Source organism: Hyla sarda, chromosome 2, assembly GCF_029499605.1.
Source record: "Hyla sarda isolate aHylSar1 chromosome 2, aHylSar1.hap1, whole genome shotgun sequence".
Taxonomy (NCBI): domain Eukaryota; kingdom Metazoa; phylum Chordata; class Amphibia; order Anura; family Hylidae; genus Hyla; species Hyla sarda.
The window spans coordinates 483,661,181-483,685,359 of record NC_079190.1 but is presented as its reverse complement, the minus strand read 5'-3'; the positions used below and the strand labels follow the sequence as shown (position 1 = coordinate 483,685,359).

The 24,179-nt window shown below is 42.0% G+C and overlaps 1 protein-coding gene across 6 annotated transcripts in view; it reads right to left on the bottom strand.

The window, feature by feature from the left end:
- USP16 (ubiquitin specific peptidase 16) overlaps positions 1-24,179 on the bottom strand; it is a 49,813-nt gene continuing 25,634 nt past the window's right edge. For 2 of the 6 annotated variants that reach the window (XM_056559517.1, XM_056559514.1), the window contains exons 8-17: positions 21,618-21,705; positions 19,079-19,160; positions 16,863-16,954; positions 14,555-14,611; positions 9,737-9,910; positions 6,905-7,676; positions 3,795-3,913; positions 3,599-3,685; positions 1,693-1,849; positions 1-497 (exon numbers count right to left, since the gene is read on the bottom strand). In XM_056559517.1, the coding sequence (XP_056415492.1) occupies positions 373-497; positions 1,693-1,849; positions 3,599-3,685; positions 3,795-3,913; positions 6,905-7,676; positions 9,737-9,910; positions 14,555-14,611; positions 16,863-16,954; positions 19,079-19,160; positions 21,618-21,705 (1,753 nt within the window). In that variant the 3' untranslated portion in view covers positions 1-372. The remainder of the gene's footprint in view (positions 498-1,692; positions 1,850-3,598; positions 3,686-3,794; positions 3,914-6,904; positions 7,677-9,736; positions 9,911-14,554; positions 14,612-16,862; positions 16,955-19,078; positions 19,161-21,617; positions 21,706-24,179) is intronic. The other 4 variants (XM_056559516.1, XM_056559515.1, XM_056559520.1 and 1 more) reach the window with 2 other exon arrangements.

The window sequence follows — 24,179 nt, the reverse complement described above, 5'->3', positions numbered from 1 at the left end:
AAACACAGACACATTTTTTTGGGCAATTTTTTTTTTTTTTGTAATTCATGTCATTAGAAGGCAGAGCAGGTACCATAATATTTTCTTTACATACAAAATGGTTAATAGTAGGAACCGCATATCATTTATTGCTGTACTGCCCCCTTGTGTCAAAATAAAACGGCTTTGCTTGTGCTCTTATATACATATTTAACACATTATGGGGGGGGAGGGGAAATGGGAAGCTACCGTGGCTTACACATGAAGGGCGCAAGTGGCCGTATCCTGGAGCTGGGCATCGCTGCCTTCCTTGGGAGTAGCCAATGGGCGCCCCTTTATAGAGTTCAGGTAAAAATAAATATTCCTTGGCAAATGAATGCGTGAGATGTGGGGTCACAGTATCCTCTCGTAGAACAGGAGGTAGGCCTGGGAGGTCAGCACTTTGGTTAGTGGCACGGCTTGCACGTGGCTGTCGCTGATGTGGTACCAATGGCCTTTAGCGGGCTCAGTGTTTGATTCTGCAAAGCAAAAGAATATAAAAAATAGCACCCATGTCATCCCTTGCGTAGGCTTTGACTGACAGCCCTACGCCAGGTATTAACCCCTTAAAAGTCAGTGATCAGTAGAAAACCTGTATGGCTGTACTTTATTTCTAACAGATACCTATGCATGTTCGCTACAGTTTCAGTGTTTCCCAACCAGTGAGCCTCCAGCTGTTGCAAAACTACAACTCCCAGCATGCCCGGATAGCCGAAGGCTATCCGGGCATGCTGGGAGTTGGAGTTTTGCAACAGCTGGAGGCTCACTGGTTGGGAAACACTAGTTTAGTGGTCTCCAAACTGTGGCCCTCCAGATGTTGGAATTTTGCAACATCTAGGAGGTCAGCAGTTTGGAGGCCACTGCATTAGTTTAAAAGGACAAGGACATATTTTCAATGTATTATTATTTTATTTAATTAATTATTATTAATAAAATAAATAAAAATTAAATATACATTTTTAGTATTTTATTATTTTTTTATTTAATTTATAATTAATAAAAAATATACTAATAAATAATAGAAATACTACTTTTATTATATAAATATTATACTTATAAATAAGAAATAGAATTATTATTGGTATTTTTTTTATTACCATTATTATTATTATTAGAGATGAGCGAATTTACAGTAAATTCGATTCGTCACGAACTTCTCGGCTCAACAGTTGATGACTTATCCTGCATAAATTAGTTCAGCTTTCAGGTGCTCCCGTGGGCTGGAAAAGGTGGATACAGTCCTAGGAGACTCTTTCCTCGGACTGTATCCACCTTTTCCAGCCCACCGGAAAGCTGAACTAATTTTTGCAGGAAAAGTCATCAACTGCCGAGCCGAGAAGTTCGTGACGAATCAAATTTACTGTAAATTTGCTCATCTCTAATTATTATTATTGTTTTCTTACTGCATTTCACTCATTATGGTGTAAAAACACACCCTTTTTCCATCGGTCTTTATTAAAAATGTTGCTTAGTTCTTCAGAAAGGAGCGGGATGAACACATGCTGCCGAGTGACACCACCAGCTCCATTCACTTGTGTTGACATCTAATACCCAGCACCAGCACAGTGAAGATAGTAGTGTCTCACACCACAGATTCCAAGTTATAACAACACACGCAAAAAAAAAAAAAAAATTTTTTTTTTTATTAAAAATAAAAAATCTTCAATCCCTTACCTTCAGGTAGTACTCCTCGAACTACCAGCTCAGACAGGTGAGGATTTGGCGTTCGGGATTTCACGTAAGCAGTGTAGTGTCCAGAACGCATGGTGCCGCTGTGCTCGATCACCCCATAGAGAGCGTACGGTAGTCTACCCGCACCATCCCGGATATTCTAGAAGGGAAATGTGAATTAGACCAGCATGGGATATATGTAGTGCTCGTGTAGCTCTGGCTCTCCCATAGAGATACATGGAGGGGCGTGTTGGTCGCAGCTTTGTGTGGGGGGTCGGCACGCCCCATTTGTGGGGACTGTCTGGGTGCTGTGAAATCTGACACTTATCCAAAAGGGTAGGGGATAAGTGTTCCGGAACCACAGTACTCCTTTAAATGTTAAAGGGGTACTCTGGTGAATTTTTTTTTTTTTTTTTTAAATCAACTGGTGCCAGAAAGTTAAACAGATTTGTAAATGACTTCTAATTTAAAAAAATCTTAACCCTTCCAGTACTTAGCTGCTGCTGTATGCTCCACAGGAAGCTATTTTCTTTTTACATTTCCTTTCTGTCTGACCACAGTGCTCTCTGTTGACACCTCAGGAACTGTCCAGAGCAGGATAAACTCCTCATAGCAAACCTATCCTACACTCTGGCCAGTCCTGACATGGACAGAGGTGTCAGCAGAGAGCACTGTGGTCAGACAGCAAAGAATTTCAAAAAGAAAATAACTTCCTGTGGAGCATACAGCAGCTTATTATTACTGGAAGAATGTAGGATTTTTTAAAGAAGTAATTAACATTTTTTTTCTTAAAAATTTTTTTTTTTAATAAAAAAAAGGGGTACTTTGGTTACCAAAGTACCCCATTGTCTTGTCAGCAGCACAATGAATGGGGATTTGAATAGTAACACCCAGGGTGGGACTACAACTTAGCAGCATCAATAACAGTTCTAACAAAAACTGATCTTTCTGTAGTTACAGTAGGTTATTTAATTTATAATGCTTAAAAAATGTCAAGGGAGGACTCCAGGATGCAGTTTTGAGAAATTTGCTCTATAGGAACCGATTCCCGTTCAGCCAAGAGGCCTACACAGCCATCGTAGACTTGACCTTAGTAAACTCTGGTGGTTCCAAGTTAGCTGGCAGATAGGAAGAATGTATACAGTCACATATCATGTCACCACTTTCATGCTGCTTGAACCACAAGTCATTGGTCAGTGGCAGTTTCTTGCCGCTCCACAAGCCGTGATTGATAGAGCTCTTCCTATACCCAAAAGTGTGGATATCTATCAATCAAGGCCAGCAGGGCAGATAGAAACCATCAGGGACTCTCACACTATATCACTGCACTCCTGGGGTGAGATTTATCAAAACCTGTCCAAAGGAAAGTTGCTCTTAGCAACCAATCAGATCGCTTCTTTCATTTTTCAGAGGCCTTTTTAAAAATGAAAGAAGCGATCTGATTGGTTGCTATGGGCAACGCAGCAACTTCCCCCTGGACAGGTTTTGATAAATCTCCCCTGATTCTTATAGGTAAGGCATAAATGGTGTCTTCAGCAGTGCTGTACAGTACTGGATGGGGGGCATAAATAGGACAGAGCTTAGTAGAGATGTATGAAAGTTGTCAGGAAGGATTTGGTCAGTCACCCAGAAGAGATTACATCCTGTCTAAACAGGAAAGCATGCACTGGACTGGTGGTCACACTAGGATCACATAAGAGCTGCCATCATGAAAGGGCTTAAAATGTATACATGCAAACAAATCAGGGTGCTACTTTAAAAGGGGTTATTCCCAGGAATAAAAAAAAAAAAAAACAGAGCTAATTTCTTCCAAAAAACTGAGTTTGCAGCTCCTAGGCAATCCTATGTAATTCCCATAGTTCCAGATAATACTTTATAGTGTTGGCATACAGCAGCCTGGATCCCTTACCTTACACTTTACGGTACAGAATGGAGCCATATCGATCACCTCCGGGAATTTGATATGTTTATTCAGCTTATGAAGATTAAAACCGTTCTAGAAAAAAGGAAATACAACAAATGGTCATTATCTGCTATAAACAACTATCATTTCATCTCAAAATAATCACATTTTATACAGAGATTTTCATACAACGATATGGTACCTGCTGAAATCTCTTTAAGTGTAGAGTCAGGATAGGAGGAGGAACCGACACCAGCATCTGCTTCTTGGCATTGGTGTATACAAACTTCTTATCCCCTGAGAATAAAGATTTAGAAACTCCTGTAGTAATAATAATAAATATTATTATTATTACTTTTTATTATTAATATTATATTATTTACTATTTATTATTATTATTTTTTATTAACATTATTAATAATATATTATTTCCGATGTATTATTATTACTTTTTATTATTAATATTATATTATTTACTATTTATTATTATTATTATTATTATTATTATTTTTTATGAACATTATTAATAATATATTATTTTCGATGTATTATTATTACTTTTTATTATTAATATTATATTTACTATTATTATTTGTTATTAATATTTACTATTTTTATTATTAATATATTACTATTTATTATCATCACTTATTATTATATTTACTATTATTAATCATCATTATTATTATTATTCTTATTATTTTTATTGTGGTACATTAGAATATGACTGTTGAGAAATGATTGTACAGAACAGGAAATATCACAGAAGTGATCTCTACAGAACTGAAGTGCCAGAGAAGTAATATTTAAAGAACAGAAGTGTCAGTGTTTCCCAACCAGGGTGCCTGCAGCTGTGGCAAAACTACAACTCCCAGCATACCCGGACAGCCTTCGGCTGTCCGGGCATGCTGGGAGTTGTAGTTATGCCACAGCTTCAGGCACCCTAGTTGGGAAACACTGGTCAGAGTAGTGATCTCTACAAAACAAGAAGTATCAGAGAAAGGATCTGTATGGAACAGGACGTGCCAAAGAAATTATCTCTACAGAAGAGGACGTGCCATGGAAGTAATCTCTACAGAACGGGACGTGCCATGGAAGTAATCTCTACAGAAGAGAACGTGCCATGGAAGTAATCTCTACAGAAGAGGACGTGCCATGGAAGTAATCTCTACAGAAGAGAAAGTGCCATGGAAGTAATCTCTACAGAAGAGGTCGTGCCATGGAAGTAATCTCTACAGAACGGGACGTGCCATGGAAGTAATCTCTACAGAACGGGACGTGCCATGGAAGTAATCTCTACAGAACGGGACGTGCCATGGAAGTAATCTCTACAGAACGGGACGTGCCATGGAAGTAATCTCTACAGAACGGGACGTGCCATGGAAGTAATCTCTACAGAACAAGAAGTGCCAAGGAAGTAATCTCTACAGAACAAGAAGTGCCAAGGAAGTAATCTCTACAGAAGAGGACGTGCCATGGAAGTAATCTCTACAGAAGAGGACGTGCCATGGAAGTAATCTCTACAGAAGAGGACGTGCCATGGAAGTAATCTCTACAAAACAGGACGTGCCATGGAAGTAATCTCTACAGAAGAGGACGTGCCATGGAAGTAATCTCTACAGAAGAGGACGTGCCATGGAAGTAATCTCTACAGAAGAGGACGTGCCATGGAAGTAATCTCTACAGAAGAGGACGTGCCATGGAAGTAATCTCTACAGAAGAGGACGTGCCATGGAAGTAATCTCTACAGAAGAGGACGTGCCATGGAAGTAATCTCTACAGAAGAGGACGTGCCATGGAAGTAATCTCTACAGAAGAGGACGTGCCATGGAAGTAATCTCTACAGAACGGGACGTGCCATGGAAGTAATCTCTACAGAAGAGGACGTGCCATGGAAGTAATCTCTACAGAAGAGGACGTGCCATGGAAGTAATCTCTACAGAAGAGGACGTGCCATGGAAGTAATCTCTACAAAACAGGACGTGCCATGGAAGTAATCTCTACAGAACAGGACGTGCCATGGAAGTAATCTCTACAGAACAAGAAGTGTCATGGAAGTAATCTCTACAGAAGAGGATGTGCCATGGAAGTAATCTCTACAGAAGAGGACGTGCCATGGAAGTAATCTCTACAAAACAGGACGTGCCATGGAAGTAATCTCTACAGAACAGGACGTGCCATGGAAGTAATCTCTACAGAACAAGAAGTGTCATGGAAGTAATCTCTACAGAACAGGACGTGCCATGGAAGTAATCTCTACAGAACAAGAAGTGTCATGGAAGTAATCTCTACAGAATGGGACGTGCCATGGAAGTAATCTCTACAGAACGGGACGTGCCATGGAAGTAATCTCTACAGAACAAGAAGTGTCATGGAAGTAATCTCTACAGAACGGGACGTGCCATGGAAGTAATCTCTACAGAACAAGAAGTGTCATGGAAGTAATCTCTACAGAACAAGAAGTGTCATGGAAGTAATCTCTACAGAACGGGATGTGCCATGGAAGTAATCTCTACAGAACGGGACATGCCATGGAAGTAATCTCTACAGAACAGGACGTGCCATGTAAGTAATCTCTACAGAACAAGAAGTGTCATGGAAGTAATCTCTACAGAACAGGACGTGCCATGGAAGTAATCTCTATAGAACAGGACGTGCCATGGAAGTAATCTCTACAGAACAAGAAGTGTCATGGAAGTAATCTGTACAGAACAGGAAGTAAAAAGGAGGGATCTCCACAGAACAAGTAATGTCAGAGAACTGATCTCTACTGAACAGGAATTGTCAACCTACTGAGGCTTAGAGTCCACAGTGAAAATTGTTCAAGATTTCAGGACTATTTTAAAATAATACCATGGGAAATTATAAAACCATCACCACAAAAAAAAAAAAAAAAGAAGGTTGATATAAAATTAGATTTTGACTATTTATATTTTTATGACAGTTCGCCCTATTTCTGCTGTCAGGGCATTCTGTGGGTTCAAATTTTTTTTTTTTTTAAACAGCAGAAAAGCCCTATCAAAAAAAAAGGAAAGGACCAGGTGTGGAGAACTCCAGACCTGTGTCTGCCTCCTACTGACACTAAACTAAAACTCATTAGCTCAGAGTCAGTGGGCGGGGTATATCCTAATGGGAGGGGCAAACTTCTTTTTTTTATGTTGCCTAGTGTCAGCATGATATACCCACGGTTCCTGTGTCCCCCATTGGAGCCGACCAGGAAAGTCACCTTTTTTTTGGGGGGGGGGGGGGGGGGGGTTTGTCTTACAATGACTTTTAGGCTGTGAAGTAGTATAGTCGTGCTCCATTCCTTACCCTTGGTATTCTTAGTAGCCTTGGCCTGTCTCTGGGTACAGGTGTTACACAGCAACTGGTTATTGCCCACCAGGCTCTCCTTGCGGGTGAACTGACTGAGGCAGCCGAGCACAGACCAGTCGTCCACCTGCAGCTCCTTTCTATCAGAGAGGGTGCAGAATGCAGTTTTGGGGTCCTCATTCACCACTTCATAGACTTGTGGGCTGGGGGCCTCATCTATTATTTCGATCTCTATGTCACTCGGTCCCAGGCCTGAGCTCAGATTCAGCTGGTTGATGCTCTCTGTTAGATGATTGACGTCTTCTTCCGCTCTTGGGCTTTGTAACACATCTAGGTTCTCATCTTGGTCCTCACTGTTCTCCACAGTCACATGATCGAGGTCTCCATTTTCCTTGATCTCACTGGTTTCAGTGCTTGACTCCTCATTATCTTCTGGATTTCCAGAACTCGAACAGGTGTCATTTAGACTTTTTGGCCTCCAACCGAGATCATCCTTCTGATCCTCCATGTCCTCTTTAAGGTCCTCCAGTTTCCCATCCACGTTATTTATGCTGGTTTCGCCGTCCTGTTCTGATTGGCCTTCAGGCTTCCCCACCTCAGTTTCATCCTTCTCACTTAAGGAGACTTCGTCGGCTGAGGGTTCCCCCTGAGGTTTGGCGTTATTATCCAATGTGTTATTGTCGGAGACAGAGTCGTCCTCTTCATCCTGGTTGGCATTGAGGTCACTGAACTGCACAGTCTTTCCCTGCAATTTCTGTTGTTGCCGTTGATTCTGCAGGATTGTAAAACACTATGGTCAACCACAGGTTAAACTGGGTGCAAGGTGTACAGGTTGTTCCAATACAGACAATACAACTAATAGCCTATACTTATCAGGCGGCACACAGAACCCCTAATCGGCTGATTGAAATGACTGCGCTGCTATCCTACGGCTCCATTTAGTAGTTGTGTCTGGTATTGCAATTAAAAGGGGTACATCACTGCCCCAGTGTTTGGAACCTTTAGTGTGACCATGCCCCTCGTGACATCATGCCACTCCCCCTCAATGCAAGTCTATGGGAGGGGGCGTGGTGAATGCCACGCCCCCTCCCATAGACTTGCATTGAGGGGGCAGTCTCATTAGAGTTGATTCTGCTGCAATACTATACATAGCCACAAGAAAGAGTATGGAGCTGGGGTGACTCTGCTGCAATACCATATATAGCCATTCCAAAAAGTCTGGCGCTGTCCCAGTGCTGCAGCCCCTTCAATCAGCTGAGGAGTCATTTATTTAGAAAGCTGATAGTAATGGCCTATCCTAAGGGTAAACCAAACAGGGAAGCCAATTAAAGGGGTACTCCCATGGAAAACTTTTTTTTTTTTTTAAATCAACTGGTGCCAAAAAGTTAAACAGATTTGTAAATCACTTCTATTAAAAAAAATCTTAATCCTTCCAGTACTTTTTAGGGGCTGTATACTAAAGAGAAATCCAAAAAAGAAATGCATTTCCTCTGATGTCATGACCACAGTGCTCTCTGCTGACACCTCTGTCCATTTTTGGAACTGTCTAGAGCAGCATATGTTTACTATGGTGATTTTCTTCTGCTCTGGACAGTTCCTAAAATGGACAGCAGAGGTCAGCAGAGAGCACTGTGGTCATGACATCAGAGGAAATGCATTTCTTTTTTGGATTTCTCTTTAGTATACAGCCCCTAAAAAGTACTGGAAGGATTAAGATTTTTTAATAGAAGTGATTTACAAATCTGTTTAACTTTCTGGCACCAGTTGATAAAAAAAAAAAAAAAAAAAAAAAAAAAAAAGTTTTCCACGGGAGTACCCCTTTAAGTCCTACCATTCTTCTTCCCCTACAATCTATTCGAATAGGGGGCATCAATAACATAACCATAAAAAATTTAGAGGGGTATTCAAAGTTAAGTTTACCTATCCACAAAATAGGAGATAAGTGTCAAAACGCAAAGGGCCCAACCAATGCGAACTCCCCTGCGTTCTCCAGAATGGTTCCCGGGTCTTTGTTATTAATGGAGTGGTGAGTTTTGCATGGCGCAGCCACTATTCACTGTCTATGGAGCTGCCAAAAGGTAGTGGAGCATTATCCCCTACTCTATGTATAGGGCAGTGTTTCTCAACCAGTGAGTCACCAGCATGTGAGTTGTAGTTTTGCAACAGCTGGAGGCCCACTGGTTGGGAAACACTGTCCTATACACATTATTATGTAAAAAAGGGTACATTCACATGAAAGTAAGGGGGTAACAAAATCAGCACTAGAAAAAATGCAGCAGATCCTGTATGTGTGAACGTACCCTTATGAGTAATTTTGGATAAGAACAGTATTTGGGTTCACTATGGGAATATTTCCACCATTTTCAGACTCCTTAAAGGGGTTATCCAGGAAAAAACTTTTTTTTATGTATATCAACTGGCTCCAGAAAGTTAAAACAGATTTGTAAATTACTTCTATTAAAAAATCTTAATCCTTTCAGTACTTATGAGCTTCTGAACTTAAGGTTGTACTTTTCTGTCTAAGTGCTCTCCGATGACACCTGTCTCGGGAACTGCCTAGTTTAGAAGAGGTTTATGGGGATTTGCTTCTAAACTGGGCGGTTCCCGAGACACGTGTCATCAGAGAGCACTTAGACAGAAAAGAACAACCTTAACTTCAGAAGCTCATAAGTACTGAAAGGATTAAGATTTTTAAATAGAAGTAATTTACAAATCTGTTTAACTTTCTGGAGCCAGTTGATATATAAAAAAAAAGTTTTTCCTGGATAACCCCTTTAATATGGAGCTAAAGAAATGTTCATCATACATGCAGACACTCAATAGACCACTCACCTTTGCTTGCTTTTTTGCTTGCTTCTTTGCTTTCTTCTGAAGGTGTTTGCTTGGCCCAGTTGTATTTGAGTCATTCCTTTCTTTTACATAGCCGCCACCATCCTCCTCCTCCTCCTCCTCGTTCTTCTGTTTGCCGATATTCTTGAATACTTTGGGGTTATTTTTCTTTGTGGGCTAAAACGAAAATTAAGAAGTGTTAGAACATTCTGTATGTGTGTTGCACTCTCCGAGTGGAGAGCTATATGTTCCCTACCCCTCTACGCTGGTCTGTGGCCATAAGCCTGTAGCCTACAAGATGTCGGGTGCTGCAGAGGGGGAGGATGACCGACCTAATAATGGGGGCTACCAACCTTATGTGGGGTTTACGATCATGGATACCCAAATAACAGGTGGGAGCCCTTCCTACCAATTAACCCCTTAAGGACCACAGGTTTTTTCATTTTTGCACTTTCGTATTTTCCACCTCACCTTCTAAAAATCAGAACACACTCAGTTTTACACCTACAGACCCATATGAGGGCTTGTCTTTTGCACCACCAATTGTACTTTTTAATGACATCAATTATTTCACCACAAAAAGTAGATTTTTTAATGCTTAACGTAAAATCTCTTTCCCGGAGGATCCATTGGGGGACACAGAGACTGTGGGTATATCTTGCTGACACTAGGCATACAAAAAAGAAGTCAGCCCCACCTAGCAGGATATACCCCGTCTAATGACTCTGAGCTAATCAGTTCAGTCGCAAAGCAGTAGGAGAGGACCAACAAATGAAACCCGGCAGGTGGTCAAAGGAACCAGACAAAAAAAGAACTGCACACAACCCCTCGGACAGAAAAATCGAACCATAGTACCAAAAACATAGGGGTGGGTGCCGTGTCCCCCAATGGATCCTCCAAGAAAGATTTTACCGTAAGCATAAAAAAAAAAATCTACTTTTCTTGGTCGGCTCTATTGGGGGACACAGACTGTGGGATGTACCAGAGCAGTCTCCGGGTGGGAAAAGTACCCAAAACAAAATCGGGCAGAGGACTCAGCCACTGCCGCCTGCAACACCTTGGGACCAGATCCGGCGTCAACGGACGCAAAAGTGTGCACCTGGTAGAACCTGGAGAAGGTGTGCAAAGACGACCAAGTGGCCGCCTTGCAGACTTGAACGGAACGCGTGGAATGCGCAGTCACCCTAAAGGGTGGGATCTTCCCCTTACGAGGGTCCGATTCAGAAATGGCGGAACATATCCACTGCGAAATGGCCGCCTTGGAAGCCGGAAGACCCTTGCGACGACCCTCCAGAATCACAAAGAAAGCGTCACCCTGCCGGAAAGAGGACATGACAAAAAGATAGATCCGGACAGCACAAACCAAATCCAGACAATGGAGAGAACGCTCTTGGATGGAGCCAGACAGAAGGAATTAAGGACGATCTGCTTGTTCACGTGAAAGGAGCAAAAACCCCCTGAGCTCTCAGAACCGCGGTTTCAACTGCCACGCTGTCAAATGCAGCGACAGTAAACTGGGGTGGCAGAGAGGACCCTGGAAGAGCAGATTGGGGCAAACCAGAAGACGTAGAGGTACGTCAGCGTACCAATCGCGTCTGGGGCCACCAGAATGGCAGGAACGCCTTTAGTTTCCTCCTGTTAGGCAGGAGAGGCAGATGAGGAAAAAGGTAGGGAAGACTGAAGGACGACCATAGAATTATGAGCGCAGCCACCTCAGAGGGTCGCGTGACCTTGAAGGGAAGATAGATGGGGAGGCGAGCCTCCTGAAAGGACCAGCGATCTTGGATAGTCAGGTCCCGAAACACACCTCCCCAACCCAGGAGACTCGCATCGGTCGTGACGACCTGCCAGTGGAGGGGAAGAAACTACCGCCCCTGGAGAAAGAGGGGATTGTGGAGCCACCACGGAAGAGACGGACGAACGGAGGGGGTCAGAAGAATCCGGCGATCCAGAGTGGCCCAGCACCTCCAGGCAGAAATAAATCAGAAAAGGAGAGGGGTGCCGTAGTTGACGGGCACCCTCCAACAGGGAGCACCGCTTGTCCAGCGGAAGACAAACACGGGCAGCCACAGTGTTGAAAAGGAGACCCAGAAAGACAAGGGACTGAGTGGGAGAAAGGTGGGACTTTTCCCGGTTGATCACCCAACCGAAGGCGGACAGAGTCTGCACAGTGAAATGTGAAGGCGGACAGAGTCTGCACAGTGAAACTAGCTTTGATCAAAAGATCGTCCAGGTAAGGGAGGATCAAAATCCCCTGAGCATGAAGAATGGCAATCACCGCCGCCATGACTTAGGTAAAAACCCTGGGAGCCGTGGAGAGGCCAAAAGGGAAGAGCCACGAACTGGAAGTGACCCGCCGGAACAGCAAAGCGGAGGAATCGCTGATGGACGGGGAAAATGGGGATGTGCAGATAGGCGTCCCGGATATCTGCTGAGGAAAGAAACTCCTCTTGATCCATGGATGCGACCACCGAGCAGAGGGACTCCATGTGAAAGTGGCATAACCGCAAGTGGTGGTTGAGCTACTTGAGGTCCAGAAATGGGGCAAGCAGAGCCCCCTTTCTTCGGGACTACAAACAGATTTGAGTAGAACCCCGAAAAACGTTCCCCTGGAGGAACTGGAACGATCACACCCTGAGCAAGGAGGGTACTCAAAGCGACCTGAAAGGCAGCCGCCAAAGGAGGGGAAGGAGGAGGACGGGATCGGAAGAACTGGTCCTGGGGAAAAGACGCGAACTCTATCCGGTAACCATCGGATATGACGTCCCGAACCCAGGAGTCCTGAACCTGCGCTAGCCAAATGTTCCAGAAAAGGGAAAGACGTCCTCCCACCCGAGAAGAGGATATGGGTGGGGGCGTCCCTTCAGGAAGAGGGAGGTTTACGGTTACTGGATTTGGCTGAGAAACCGCCAGCACGATTGTCTTGCTTCCAGGAAGGACGTGCCTTGAAGGAAGGGGCTCTGTGTGCCTGGGAGGACGACACGATGCAAAGGAGTCTTCCGACAGGGGTCGGAGCGGCGGGGTTTGTTCTGCGGCAGCAGAGAGCTTTTGTCTCCAGTAGCTTCGGATATGATCTCATCTAGCTGTTTCCCAAAAAGCAGAGAACCTGAGAAGGGCAACTCAAGAGATTTTTTCAAAGCAGCATCTGCATCCCACGCCTTCAGCCATATGGAGCGATGAATCGCAATCAAGTTACCTGAGGCAAAGGCCGTACATCGTGCAGACTCCAAAGCAGCCAAACAGAGGAAGTCCCCGGCCTGAGAGAGTTGAAGAGCGAGATCCGCCAAGGATGCCTTGGCACAGCTGAGAAGCCCAAACCAAGATGGCTTTGGATACCCAGGCGGAAGCGAAGGTAGGTAACAAGGACAAACCTGCCGCTTCAAAGGCAAACTTCGCCAAGTTCTCGATCTTCTTGTCCGCAGAGTAGTCGACTTGGAAAGATGCAAAACCGGAGGATCAACTGCCAGCAGCGTCGTCCACTTGTAAACCAGATCCGGAGGAAAGGGAAACTGAGCTTGAATCTTCTTGGTTCCCTGGAATCATTTGTCCGGATGCTTCCAAGCAAGGCATCAAATTCAGCAAGAGAACTGAAAGCCTTGGGGGAATGCAGAGAGCGGTGAAAAGAAACTTCCGGATCAGTATCCAAAGTTCTTGGATCCTCCAGATGAAAAGTGTCCCTGATGGCTGACACCAAGCTGTCCACCATATCATACATGGCAGAGTGGCCCTCATGATCCGAGGAGGATTCCGACCAGTCATCCGCTACTTCCCCTGGAGAGTGGGAGCGTGCGGTGGTAGCCTTAGACTGAGGCATGTTAGACCTAGAACGAGGGGTCGACGACCTGGGATGGGAGAAGGGGAGGGGCAGGGAGAAGGGGGAGGGAGCTGCCCCACCATCCCCAGAGCCCAGACAATGCTGCAATAAAAACCGGAGCCCTCATCCTTGCCACCTATAATAATAAAGAGATCCCCAATGCCCCGGACTAAGAGAAAAATGGTGGGCTAACTACAAAACAACTAGGACTTTACCTACTATATAGGGCAGTCATGACGGTCTGGGCCAGATGAAGAGGAAAAGAAAATGACTCCGATCAGAGAAGACATCACCTGTGAGTTACTGGATGTAACTGCAGTGTCATCACTATATGGTGGGAAATTTAGGTTATATAGGCGCTTGTATAGTGGTAACATACACCCATCCCAGCTGAAAGTGAGGGTACGTCTGTCCCTGACCATGTTATGATGTGTTTATATGTTCCACCTCTTTTCCTTTTTATGTTGATTGTGTGGTTTAGTATAGGGAGTGGTGAGGTACATTGTGCACCACTGTTTTTTGCAATATATATATTTATTTATTTGTTTATTTACATATTTTTTTTTGGGGGGGGGGGGATAATGATGAAGTATGTAGGCTGGTAGGGTTTGTGTGACAGGGCTGATTTTTAGTGCCAGTCTTGCTCTGGTTAACCATGCATACCTAAAAGTTGTGCATTGTGTCCATTACTATATCATTCCCTCTCTCATATATATATTCTACCACTCTGGTGTCCCTAGAGCAGTGTTTCTCGACCTGTGGATGCCCACCTGGTGAGTGACAGGTTGGGGAAATCTGCTCTAGAATCCCACGGCACCCATTCAATAGAAGTTCTTCACCCCCTGATCTCCAAAACTCTGTACAGAAAATTATAATTTACACCACGCTTGTCGCTCTTGTTGGATTGGCCAACCATAATACAGAGTGAGTCAGGTGTCTGTCACAGGATCTACTTGGTATCTGTCAGTATTTCACCTTAAAGTGAATAAAAAAAAAAAATCTCTCACCGCATCGTCAAGGACAGGTAGAGACAGATCAAGGAAAGGTTCATGGACCAGGGACACCTGAATAAAAAAAAAAAAAATATATATATATATATATATATATATATATATATATATATATATATATATAAAATAAAAATTGTTACATTTTAGTCCTGCTTTTCCCCAGAGAGAGAAGCTATTCTCTATAAATAGTGTGTGTGTATATATATATATATATATATATATATATATATATATATATATATATATATATATATAAATAAAAGTAGAGACCAGTGCAGCACTCCATAGCGTGAAAACATTTAAATTTATTCCATCAAAAATTGTGAAAAAGGCAGCGACGTTTCGATCCTCTATCCTGGAGAGGATCGAAACGTCACTGCCTTTTTCAAATTTTTTGATGGAATAAATGTACATTTTTTCACGCTATGGAGTGCTGCACTGGTCTCTACTTTTATTGATGTGGCAGAATTGACGGACTTGATTCTTGTCAGTTGCCTGTACCCTTCACCTGGATACCATTTGTGCTGTTGTATTTTTTCTATTGTATAATATACACACATATATATATATATATCTCTAAATATACACTGCTGAAAAAAATTAAGGGAACACTAAGATAACACATCCTAGATCTGAATGAAGGAACTAATCGTATGAAATACTTTCGTCTTAACATAGTTGAATGCGCTGACAACAAAATCACACAAAAATTATCAATGGAAATCAAATGTATCAACCCATGGAGGTCTGGATATGGAGTCACACTCAAAATCAAAGTGGAAAACTACACTACAGGCTGATCCAACTTTATGTAATGTGCTTAAAACAAGTCACAATGAGGCCCAGTAGTGTGTGTGGCCTCTATGTGCCCGTATGACCTCCATACAACACCAGGGCATGCTCCTGATGAGGTGGTGGATGGTCTCCTGAGGGATGTCCTCCCAGACCTGGACTAAAGCATCCGCCAACTCCCGGACAGTCTGTGGTACAACGTGGCGTTGGTGGATGGAGCGAGACATGATGTCCCAGATGTGCACAATCGGATTCAGGTCTGGGGAATGAGCGGGCCAGTCCATAGCATCAATGCCTTCCTCTTATAGGAACTGCTGACACACTCCAACCACATGAGGTCTAGCATTGTCTTGCAGCATATGGTCTCTCAAGGAGTCTGAGGATCTCATCTCGGTACCTAACGGCAGTCAGGCTACCTCTGGCAAGCACATGGAGGGCTGTGTGGCCCCCCTAAAGAAATGCTAACCCACACCATTACTGACCCACCGCCAAACCGGTCATGCTGGAGGATATTGCAGGCAGCAGAATGTTCTCCACGGCGTCTCCAGACTCTGTCACGTCTGTCACATGTGCTCAGTGTGAACCTGCTTTCATCTGTGAAGAGCACAGGGCGCCAGTGGCAAATTTGCCAATCTTGGTGTTCTCTGGCAAATGCTAAACGTCCTGCACGGTGTTGGGCTGTAAGCACAACCCCCCACCTGTGGACGTCGGTCCCTCATACCATCTCATGGAGTCTGTTTATGACCGTTTGATTGGACACATGCACATTTGTGGCCTGCTGGAGGTCATTTTGCAGGGCTCTGGCAGTGCTACTCCTTGCACAAAGGCGGAGGTAGCGGTCCTGCTGCTGGGTTGTTGCCCTCCTATGGCCTCCTCCACGTCTCCTGATGTACTGGCCTGTCTCCTGGTAGCGCCTCCATGCTCTGGACACTACGCTGACAGACACAGCAAACCTTCTAGCCACAGCTCGCACTGATGTGCCATCCTGGATGAGCTACACTACCTGAGCCACTTGTGTGGGTTGTAGACTCCATCTCATGCTACCACTAGAGTGAAAGCACCACCAGCATTAAAAAGTGACCAAAACATCAGCCAGGAAGCATAGGAACTGAGAAGTGGTCTGTGGTCACCACCTGCAGAACCACTCCTTTATTGGGGGGGTTTTGCTAATTGCCTATAATTTCCACCTGTTGTCTGTTCCATTTGCACAACAGCATGTGAATTGATTGTCAATCTGTGTTGCTTCCTGAGTGGACAGTGTGATTTCACAGAAGTGTCATTGTCTTGGAGTTACATTGTGCAGTTTATGTGTTCCCTTTATTTTTTTAAGCAGTGTATATCTATAAATAAATAATACACACACACACACACACACACACACACACATATACACACACACACATATATATTAATAAATATATATATATATATATATATATATATATATATATATATTTTTTTTTTTTTTTTTAACATAACCATACAAAAACATAAGGTGGCACAATGAACATACCGTGCTGCAGGTCTCACACATGATCGTACTTGTTAACTCGCCCCCAAATAATCGATCCACAAAGTTGGGGATAACTCTCTTTTTCTCACATTCTGAATGAAGACAGAAGAGAAAGGGTTACATCAGTAGAACTGCATCTACAATCCAGAATAAAGACTGAATGGCTGTTCCTGATACCTTGCATATTCACCTTCAGCGTTTTCGTAGATATACCTGGGTAACATCTAAAATGGTCACCATTACAGACTACAAATAGGTGCTCACTCAGCTTTCTCAGACTTCTGAATGGTACATCAGACAAATTATGCCATGTCATGATAGCACCAAGATGTATTGATCCATAAGGGGTATTTGACAGATTTGTTGCAAGACATTTATGCTACTAAAAATGTGGTCCATTTACCTAAGTGGGATTATTTGAGCGGCAGGAGAATTTTCTAGGATATTTGCAGAAATTCTTACAACACAATTTGCTGCATGTGAATAGATGCTATAGGAAAAGCTGGCCATACGCATAAGATCGCTGTCGGCTGATTGTTCGTTCAGTCAACAGCTATCTTTTCCAATCCTCCCTTATGCATATGCATGCTCTGCTTGGCCAAGCTTGCATGAGTCCTCAATAAGTTGGTGAGGAGAAAGCCGCTGCCAGACTCCTCTGGTGACAGCTTATTTCTGTGAGAACAAGATGACTGAATCCAACATGTCAAATCTTCTCTGCCTTGAGGGGTCAGGAGGCCCTATATACATTAGAGTCAGTGCTTCCCAACCAAGGTGCCTCCAGCTGTTGCAAAACTACAACTCCCAGCATGCCCGAACAGCGGCTGTCCGGGCATGCTGGGAGTTGTAGTTATGCAACAGCTGAAGGCACCCTGGTTGGGAAGCCCTGCATTAGATGGTCTATTTTTTAAAGTGGTACTCCGGTGGAAAACATTTTTTTAAATCAACTGGTGCCAGATAGTTAAACAGATTTTTAAATTACTTCTATTAAAAAAATCACAATCCTTCTAGTACTTATAAGCTGCTGTATGCTCCAGAGTGAATTATTTTCTTTTTGAATTTCCTTTCTGTCTCACCACAGTGCTCTCTGCTGACACCTCTGTCCATTTTAGGAACTGTCCAGAGTAGGAAAAAAATCCCCATAGCAAACCTCTCCTGCTCTGGACAGTTCCTGAAATGAACAGAGGTGTCAACAGAGAGCACTGTGGTCAGACAGAAAGGAAATTCAAAAAGAAAAGAACTTCCTGTGGAGCATACAGCAGCTGATAAGTACTGGAAGGATTAAGGTTTTTTAATAGAAGTAATTTACAAATCTGTTTAACTTTCTGTCATCAGTTGATTTAAATTTTTTTTTTTCCAGTGGAGTACCCCTTTAAGTGTATGGCCAGCACAAATGAACATTTGTTAGATTTAGAGTAGAATTGTTCTCAGTATTTAATGGGGTTTTCAGAAACTCATGCACATGCTGCATTTAGATGCACTAGGCCACAGTTGTCCCATGATCTCGGGGGTCCAACCCAAAGAACTAAGACCCAAACAACCCCCCCAACAATCCAAATATCAGCTATCTTCCACACACATTGGGGGGTATTTATCATTTTTACCTGTTGTCAGTTTCTTTTTGCCCGTTTCTTTTTTTCTACTTTGGTTTTTACGGACGCAGGTCAAATTTATCATTTGGCCCATGTCCTTTAGTAACTTTGGCGCATACCATATTCTTCATTTGGTATGTGTGTTTTCCATGTCAGAATATTGTTGGTGGCGATTTATGTCAAACATGCGTCAAAAACAGGCAAATTAGCGCCAAAATTCAATTGGCACAAATGATAAATTACTGACCACTGCAAAAATCATACACAGGACCGTCAAAATCCTAGCAAGTTTAAAAATGACAGCGGCGAGAATACGCCGAAACGTTGGCGCAAAAATAAAATGCGCAAAAAAAAAAAAAGCTAAACATACGCAATAAAAGACACAAACCCATTGATAAATACCTCCCATTGTGAACATAGCAGGAGTGCGGATGCTTGGCTGTCATTTAGGAACTTTGCTCTCGAGATTGATGGGGGTCCAAGCAGACCCACATCAATATTCTGTGGATAGGCGATAAGTCTTAATGGTGGGACAACCCTTTCCAAATTCAACAATCGATCACTATGATACATGTAAAAGCAATAAAAACTGATCGCTATTTTGCAGGCGTAAAATGTTGGTCGTACCTTTAACAACCTTTTTGACCTCCTCCTCTTCCATCTTGTCTGAAGCCTCTTGTAAGGTCTTAGAAAGTGCTAGAGAAACTCTCTGTAAATACACAAACCCACACAACCTTTATTTTATTTTAGTTTTTTCCTATTCTAGTGATGTATATAACTAGTTATAGATACATATGATATAGATAGTCTGGAAAAAATAATGTTAAAAAAAAGTTTTTGTAAATAAACAGTAAAAAAAAAAACCAAATAAATAAATGTTAAGAGTTTTTCTAAATAAAAAGTAAAAAAATAAAATAAAATATGTTAAAACAGTTTTTCTAAGTTAAACAAAAAAAACAAATAAATAAATATGTTTAAAAAGTTTTTCTAAATAAACAGTAAAAAAAGTTTGTTTTTCTTAAAAATGTAAAAAAAATAAAAATGTAAAAAATTTTTTCTAAATAAAAAGTTTAAAAAAAAAACAACCAAATATTGTTAAAAAAGTTTTTCTAAAACAGTTAAAATAAATAAATATGTTCAAGTTTTTCTAAATAAACAATTAAACAACAATAATAAATAAAATGTTAAAAGTTTAAAAAAAAGTAAAAGTAAAAAAAAAAACAATGTTTAAGTTTTTCTAAAACAGTTAAAAAAATAAATGTTAGTTTTTCTAAATAAACAGTTAAAAAAATAAAATAAAATAAAATATGTTAAAAAAGTTTTTCTAAATAAAAAGTTTTAAAAAAAACAACCAAAATAAATATGTTTAAAAAGTTTTTCTAAAACAGTAAAAAAAATTATAAATACCGTATGTTAGTTTTTCTAAATAAAAAAAATAAATAAAATGTCAAAAAAAGTTTTCCTAAATAAAAAGTTTTTCTAAATAAACAATTAAAAAACAATAATAAATAAAATGTTAAAAGTTTTTCTAAAGTAAAAAAAATAAATAAATAAGTTAAAGTTTTTCTAAAACAGTTAAAAAAATAAATATGTTAAAGTTTTTCTAAATAGTTTAAAAAAAATGAAAATAAACAGTTAAAAAAAAGTTAAAAAAAAGTTTTTCTAAATAAACAAAAAAAATAAAAAAATAAAAACAACCGAATAAATATAATGAATAAAAAAAAATTGTAAATAAATGTATAAAATAAGTGAATAAACAAACCAATAAACGAAATGAAAAAAATTAAAATTCTTTAAAGGGAACCAATCATCAGATTTTACCCTATATAATGCTTGGCAAAGCGTTATATAGGGTAAAATTGTTGTCCTCACCATTCCCGGGGGACGCTCCTGCCCCCAGGGATGGTGAAGATATGAAGTTATAAACTAGTCACCGCCGCCGCCGTAAGTAGTCACCTGGGCGGGGAGCTCTTCTCACCTACTCCCGTTCTTCGGCCGGGAGCGACGCCCCCTCCGCTTGATTGATGGGCCGCGTCATTGTTCCGCTCACTGAACAGACGGAGCAGAGCGATGACGCTGCCCGTCAATCAAGCGGAGGGGGCGTCACTCCCGGCCGAAGAACGGGAGTAGGTGAGAAGAGCTCCCCGCCCAGGTGACTACTTACGGCGGCGGCGGTGACTAGTTTATAACTTCATATCTTCACCATCCCTGGGGGCAGGAACGTCCCCCGGGAATGGTGAAAATAAAGATAAATCTAAAATAAAGCTTGGTAAAGCTTATATAGGGTAAAATCTGATGATTGGTTCCCCTAAAAGGAATGAAATATTCACACAAATTGTAATTTACAAACTTTATTATACCAGAACACTATCCCCCAAACTTTATTTTATTTATATTTTTTATTTTATTTTATTTTTATTGAAAGGTATGCACTTTCAATCCCCTCCTGAAGGAGTAAAACTCTCATATACTGTACAAGTTGATGTCATAGACACAGCTCAGGGGGTACTGGTTCTCACTGAAGACACCAGTGGTAGACGCAGCTTTTGGTGAAACTGACTCTAAGTCTAACCCAACCAGGGTGCCTTCAGCTGTTGCAAAACTACAATTCCCAGCATGCCCGGACAGCCAACGGCTGTCCGGGCATGCTGGGAATTGTAGTTTTGCAACAGCTGGAGGCATATTGGTTGGGACAGGGTGCTCTTAAGGCATCTCTGTAGCCAACCAATGCCCTGCCCTCTGTGGTAATAACCCCGACACCTGTCTACAGAAGAATCAGAACTAATTTGCATACTTTTTTGCCTGGAAAACCAAGTCTCATAGCACTGATCTCTCCAATGATAGCCATTACTACTCCCCCTCCCTTCCTTCTTTGAATGCACATAGGTCCTTGTACAAACGTTTGATGCTTTATGCCCCTAGAACAAGTCTGTGCAATGTGGAGAGATGGTCTGTTGTATAGCAAATAGAACTTGTTCTCAAATATGATCTCCCAGTCAGGAAATCAACTGAATCCAGTACAGTAAGGGGAATTGTAAGAACAAAAATAATAATAAATTAATTCTACCCATAGGTATGCACTACTATAACCCAGGGTGGCTTCACCAGCCTTATGCCCACATGTTCCCTGCCCCAATGGAAATCTAGTAAGAGAAGCCTCAAATACCTGGATCTCCTCTGCTCTCATCCCATCGAGGAGGTAGCGCAGCAGCTCCTGGCTGTCCTGCTGTTGGTAGCCTCTGAACCTTACAGCCCTATAACACAATGCACACACCGACCATCACATGGAGAGCAAGAATTCCAATGAAATTGCATCAATCCAGCAACTAATATGTTCTCAAAGGCATATTGCATGCAAAGAAAAGCTCAGAATATCCACCTATCCTCCTTATCTTAACCCCCTTAAAGGGGTACTACCGTGCTGACAACTTATCCCCTATCTAAAGGATAGGGGATAAGTTGCCTGATCGCGCGGGGGTCCCCAGATCTCGCACGCAGCACCCCACTGTCATCAGGCCCCGGAGCGAACATCGCTCCGGGTCTGATGACTGCCGATCACGGGTCCAGAGTATTGTGACGTCACGGCGCCGCCCCCATGTGACGTCACACTCCGCCCCCTCAATGTAAGTCTATGGCAGGGGGCGAGACCGCTTTCTCGCCCCTGCCATCGACTTGTATTGAGGGGGCGGAGCATGGTCACATGGGGGCGGAGCTGTGACGTCATGATCACCGGCCCAGTCACAAGACCCGTAATGGATGTTCGCTCCGGGGCCTGATGACAGCGGGGTGCTGTGTGTGAGATCGCGGGGGTCCCCAGCGGTGGGACCCCGTGCAATCAGGCAACTTATCCCCTATCCTTTAGATAGTAGATAAGTTGTCAGCACAGTAGTACCCCTTTAAGTACCCGGGGTTTTTCCATTATTTGCACTTTCGTTTTTTTCCTCCTTACCTTTAAAAAATCATATTTCTTCATATTTTTGCACCTTAAAATCCATATGAAGGCTTATTTTTTGCACCACCAATTCTACAATTTGTAATGACATCAGTAATTTTACCCAAAAATCTACTTCGAAATGGAAGAAAAAAAGTCATTGTGCGACAAAATAAAATAAAAAAAAAAAAAACCATTTTTTTGTAAACTTTGGGGGCTTCCGTTTCTACACGGTACATTTTTCGGTAAAAATGACACCTTCTCTTTATTCTTTAGGTCCATACGATTAAAATGATCCCCTACTTATATAGGTTTGATTTTGTCGGACTTCTGGAAAAAATCATAACTACATGCAGGAAAATGTATACGTTTAAAATTGTCATCTTCTGACCCCTATAACTTTTTTATTTGTCCGCGTATGGGGCGGAATTAGGGCTCATTTTTGCGCCGTGATACTATTTGTATTGATCGGACTTATTGATCACTTTTATTAATTTTTTCATGATATAAAAAGTGACCAAAAATACGCTATTTTGGACTTTGGATTTTTTTTTGCGCATACGCCATTGACCATGCGGTTTAATTAACGATATTTTATAATTCGGACACTTTCGCACGCGGCGATACCACACATGTTTATTTTTATGTTTATTTACACTGTCTTTTTAAATGGGAAAAGGGGGGTAATTCAAACTTTTATTAGGGAAGGTTACATGATCTTTATTCACTTTTTTATTTTCACTTTTTTTTTGCAGTGTTATAGCTCCCATAGGGACCTATAACACTGCACACACTGATCTTTTACACTGATCAATGGTTTCTCATAGGAAACCACTGATTGATGATTCTGCTGCTTGTCTTCTCATGCCTGGATCTCAGGCACCGAGCAGTCATTCGGCGATCGGACACCAGGAGGCAGGTAGGGACCCTTCTTGTGTCCTACAGCTGTTCGGAACACTGCGATTTCCCTGCGGCTGTCCCGAATAGCCCCCTGAGCTAACCGGCATTAGTTTACTTTCGCTTTAGACGCGGCGATCAACTTTGAACGCCGTGTCTAAAGGGTTAATAGCCACGGGCCCCGGCCGTTGTTAGAGGCCCGACCCGCTATGAGGCGGGGCCATGCGTTATAGAACAGGAGCTGACTCAAGGTGTCCAGGTACGCCCTGGGTCCTTAAGAGGTTAAAGGGGTACTCCCACTTTCTTTTTTTAAATCAACTGGGGCCAGAAAGTTAAACAGATTTGTAAATTACTTCTATTTAAAAATCTTAATCCTTCCAGTACTTATGAGCTTCTATTGCTTCACGGGAAGTTATTTTTATTTTTTTAATTTCCTTTCTGCTCTCTGCTGACACCTTCCCGTCTCAGCTTGTTATCCCTTATTCATAGGGTAGGGGGTGACAAGCTGACCGTGGGGGTCCAACTGTTGGGACCCGATCCAGAGAACGGGGAAATATTTTGTTCCTGGAATAAAACACAGTGGAATTTGTTGGCGCTTTACAAATAATAATCAATATTAAATTGAAATAAATAATAATTTACAATGAATTATTATAAATAAATCACAATATTATCAATAATAAATATAATAATACAATAATAATGGTTATATTTAAAAATAATAATTCTTATTCATAAATAATATTGTAATTATTATTGATAATTATATTTTTACACACCATGCCTACACAGCCACAGCTCCATTCACTCTCTATGTCTGGCGGGCCCATAGAGAATAAATAAATGGGTCCCAACAGTTGGTCCCCCCAGCCTCTTGACTGTCAACCTGTCACCACTACC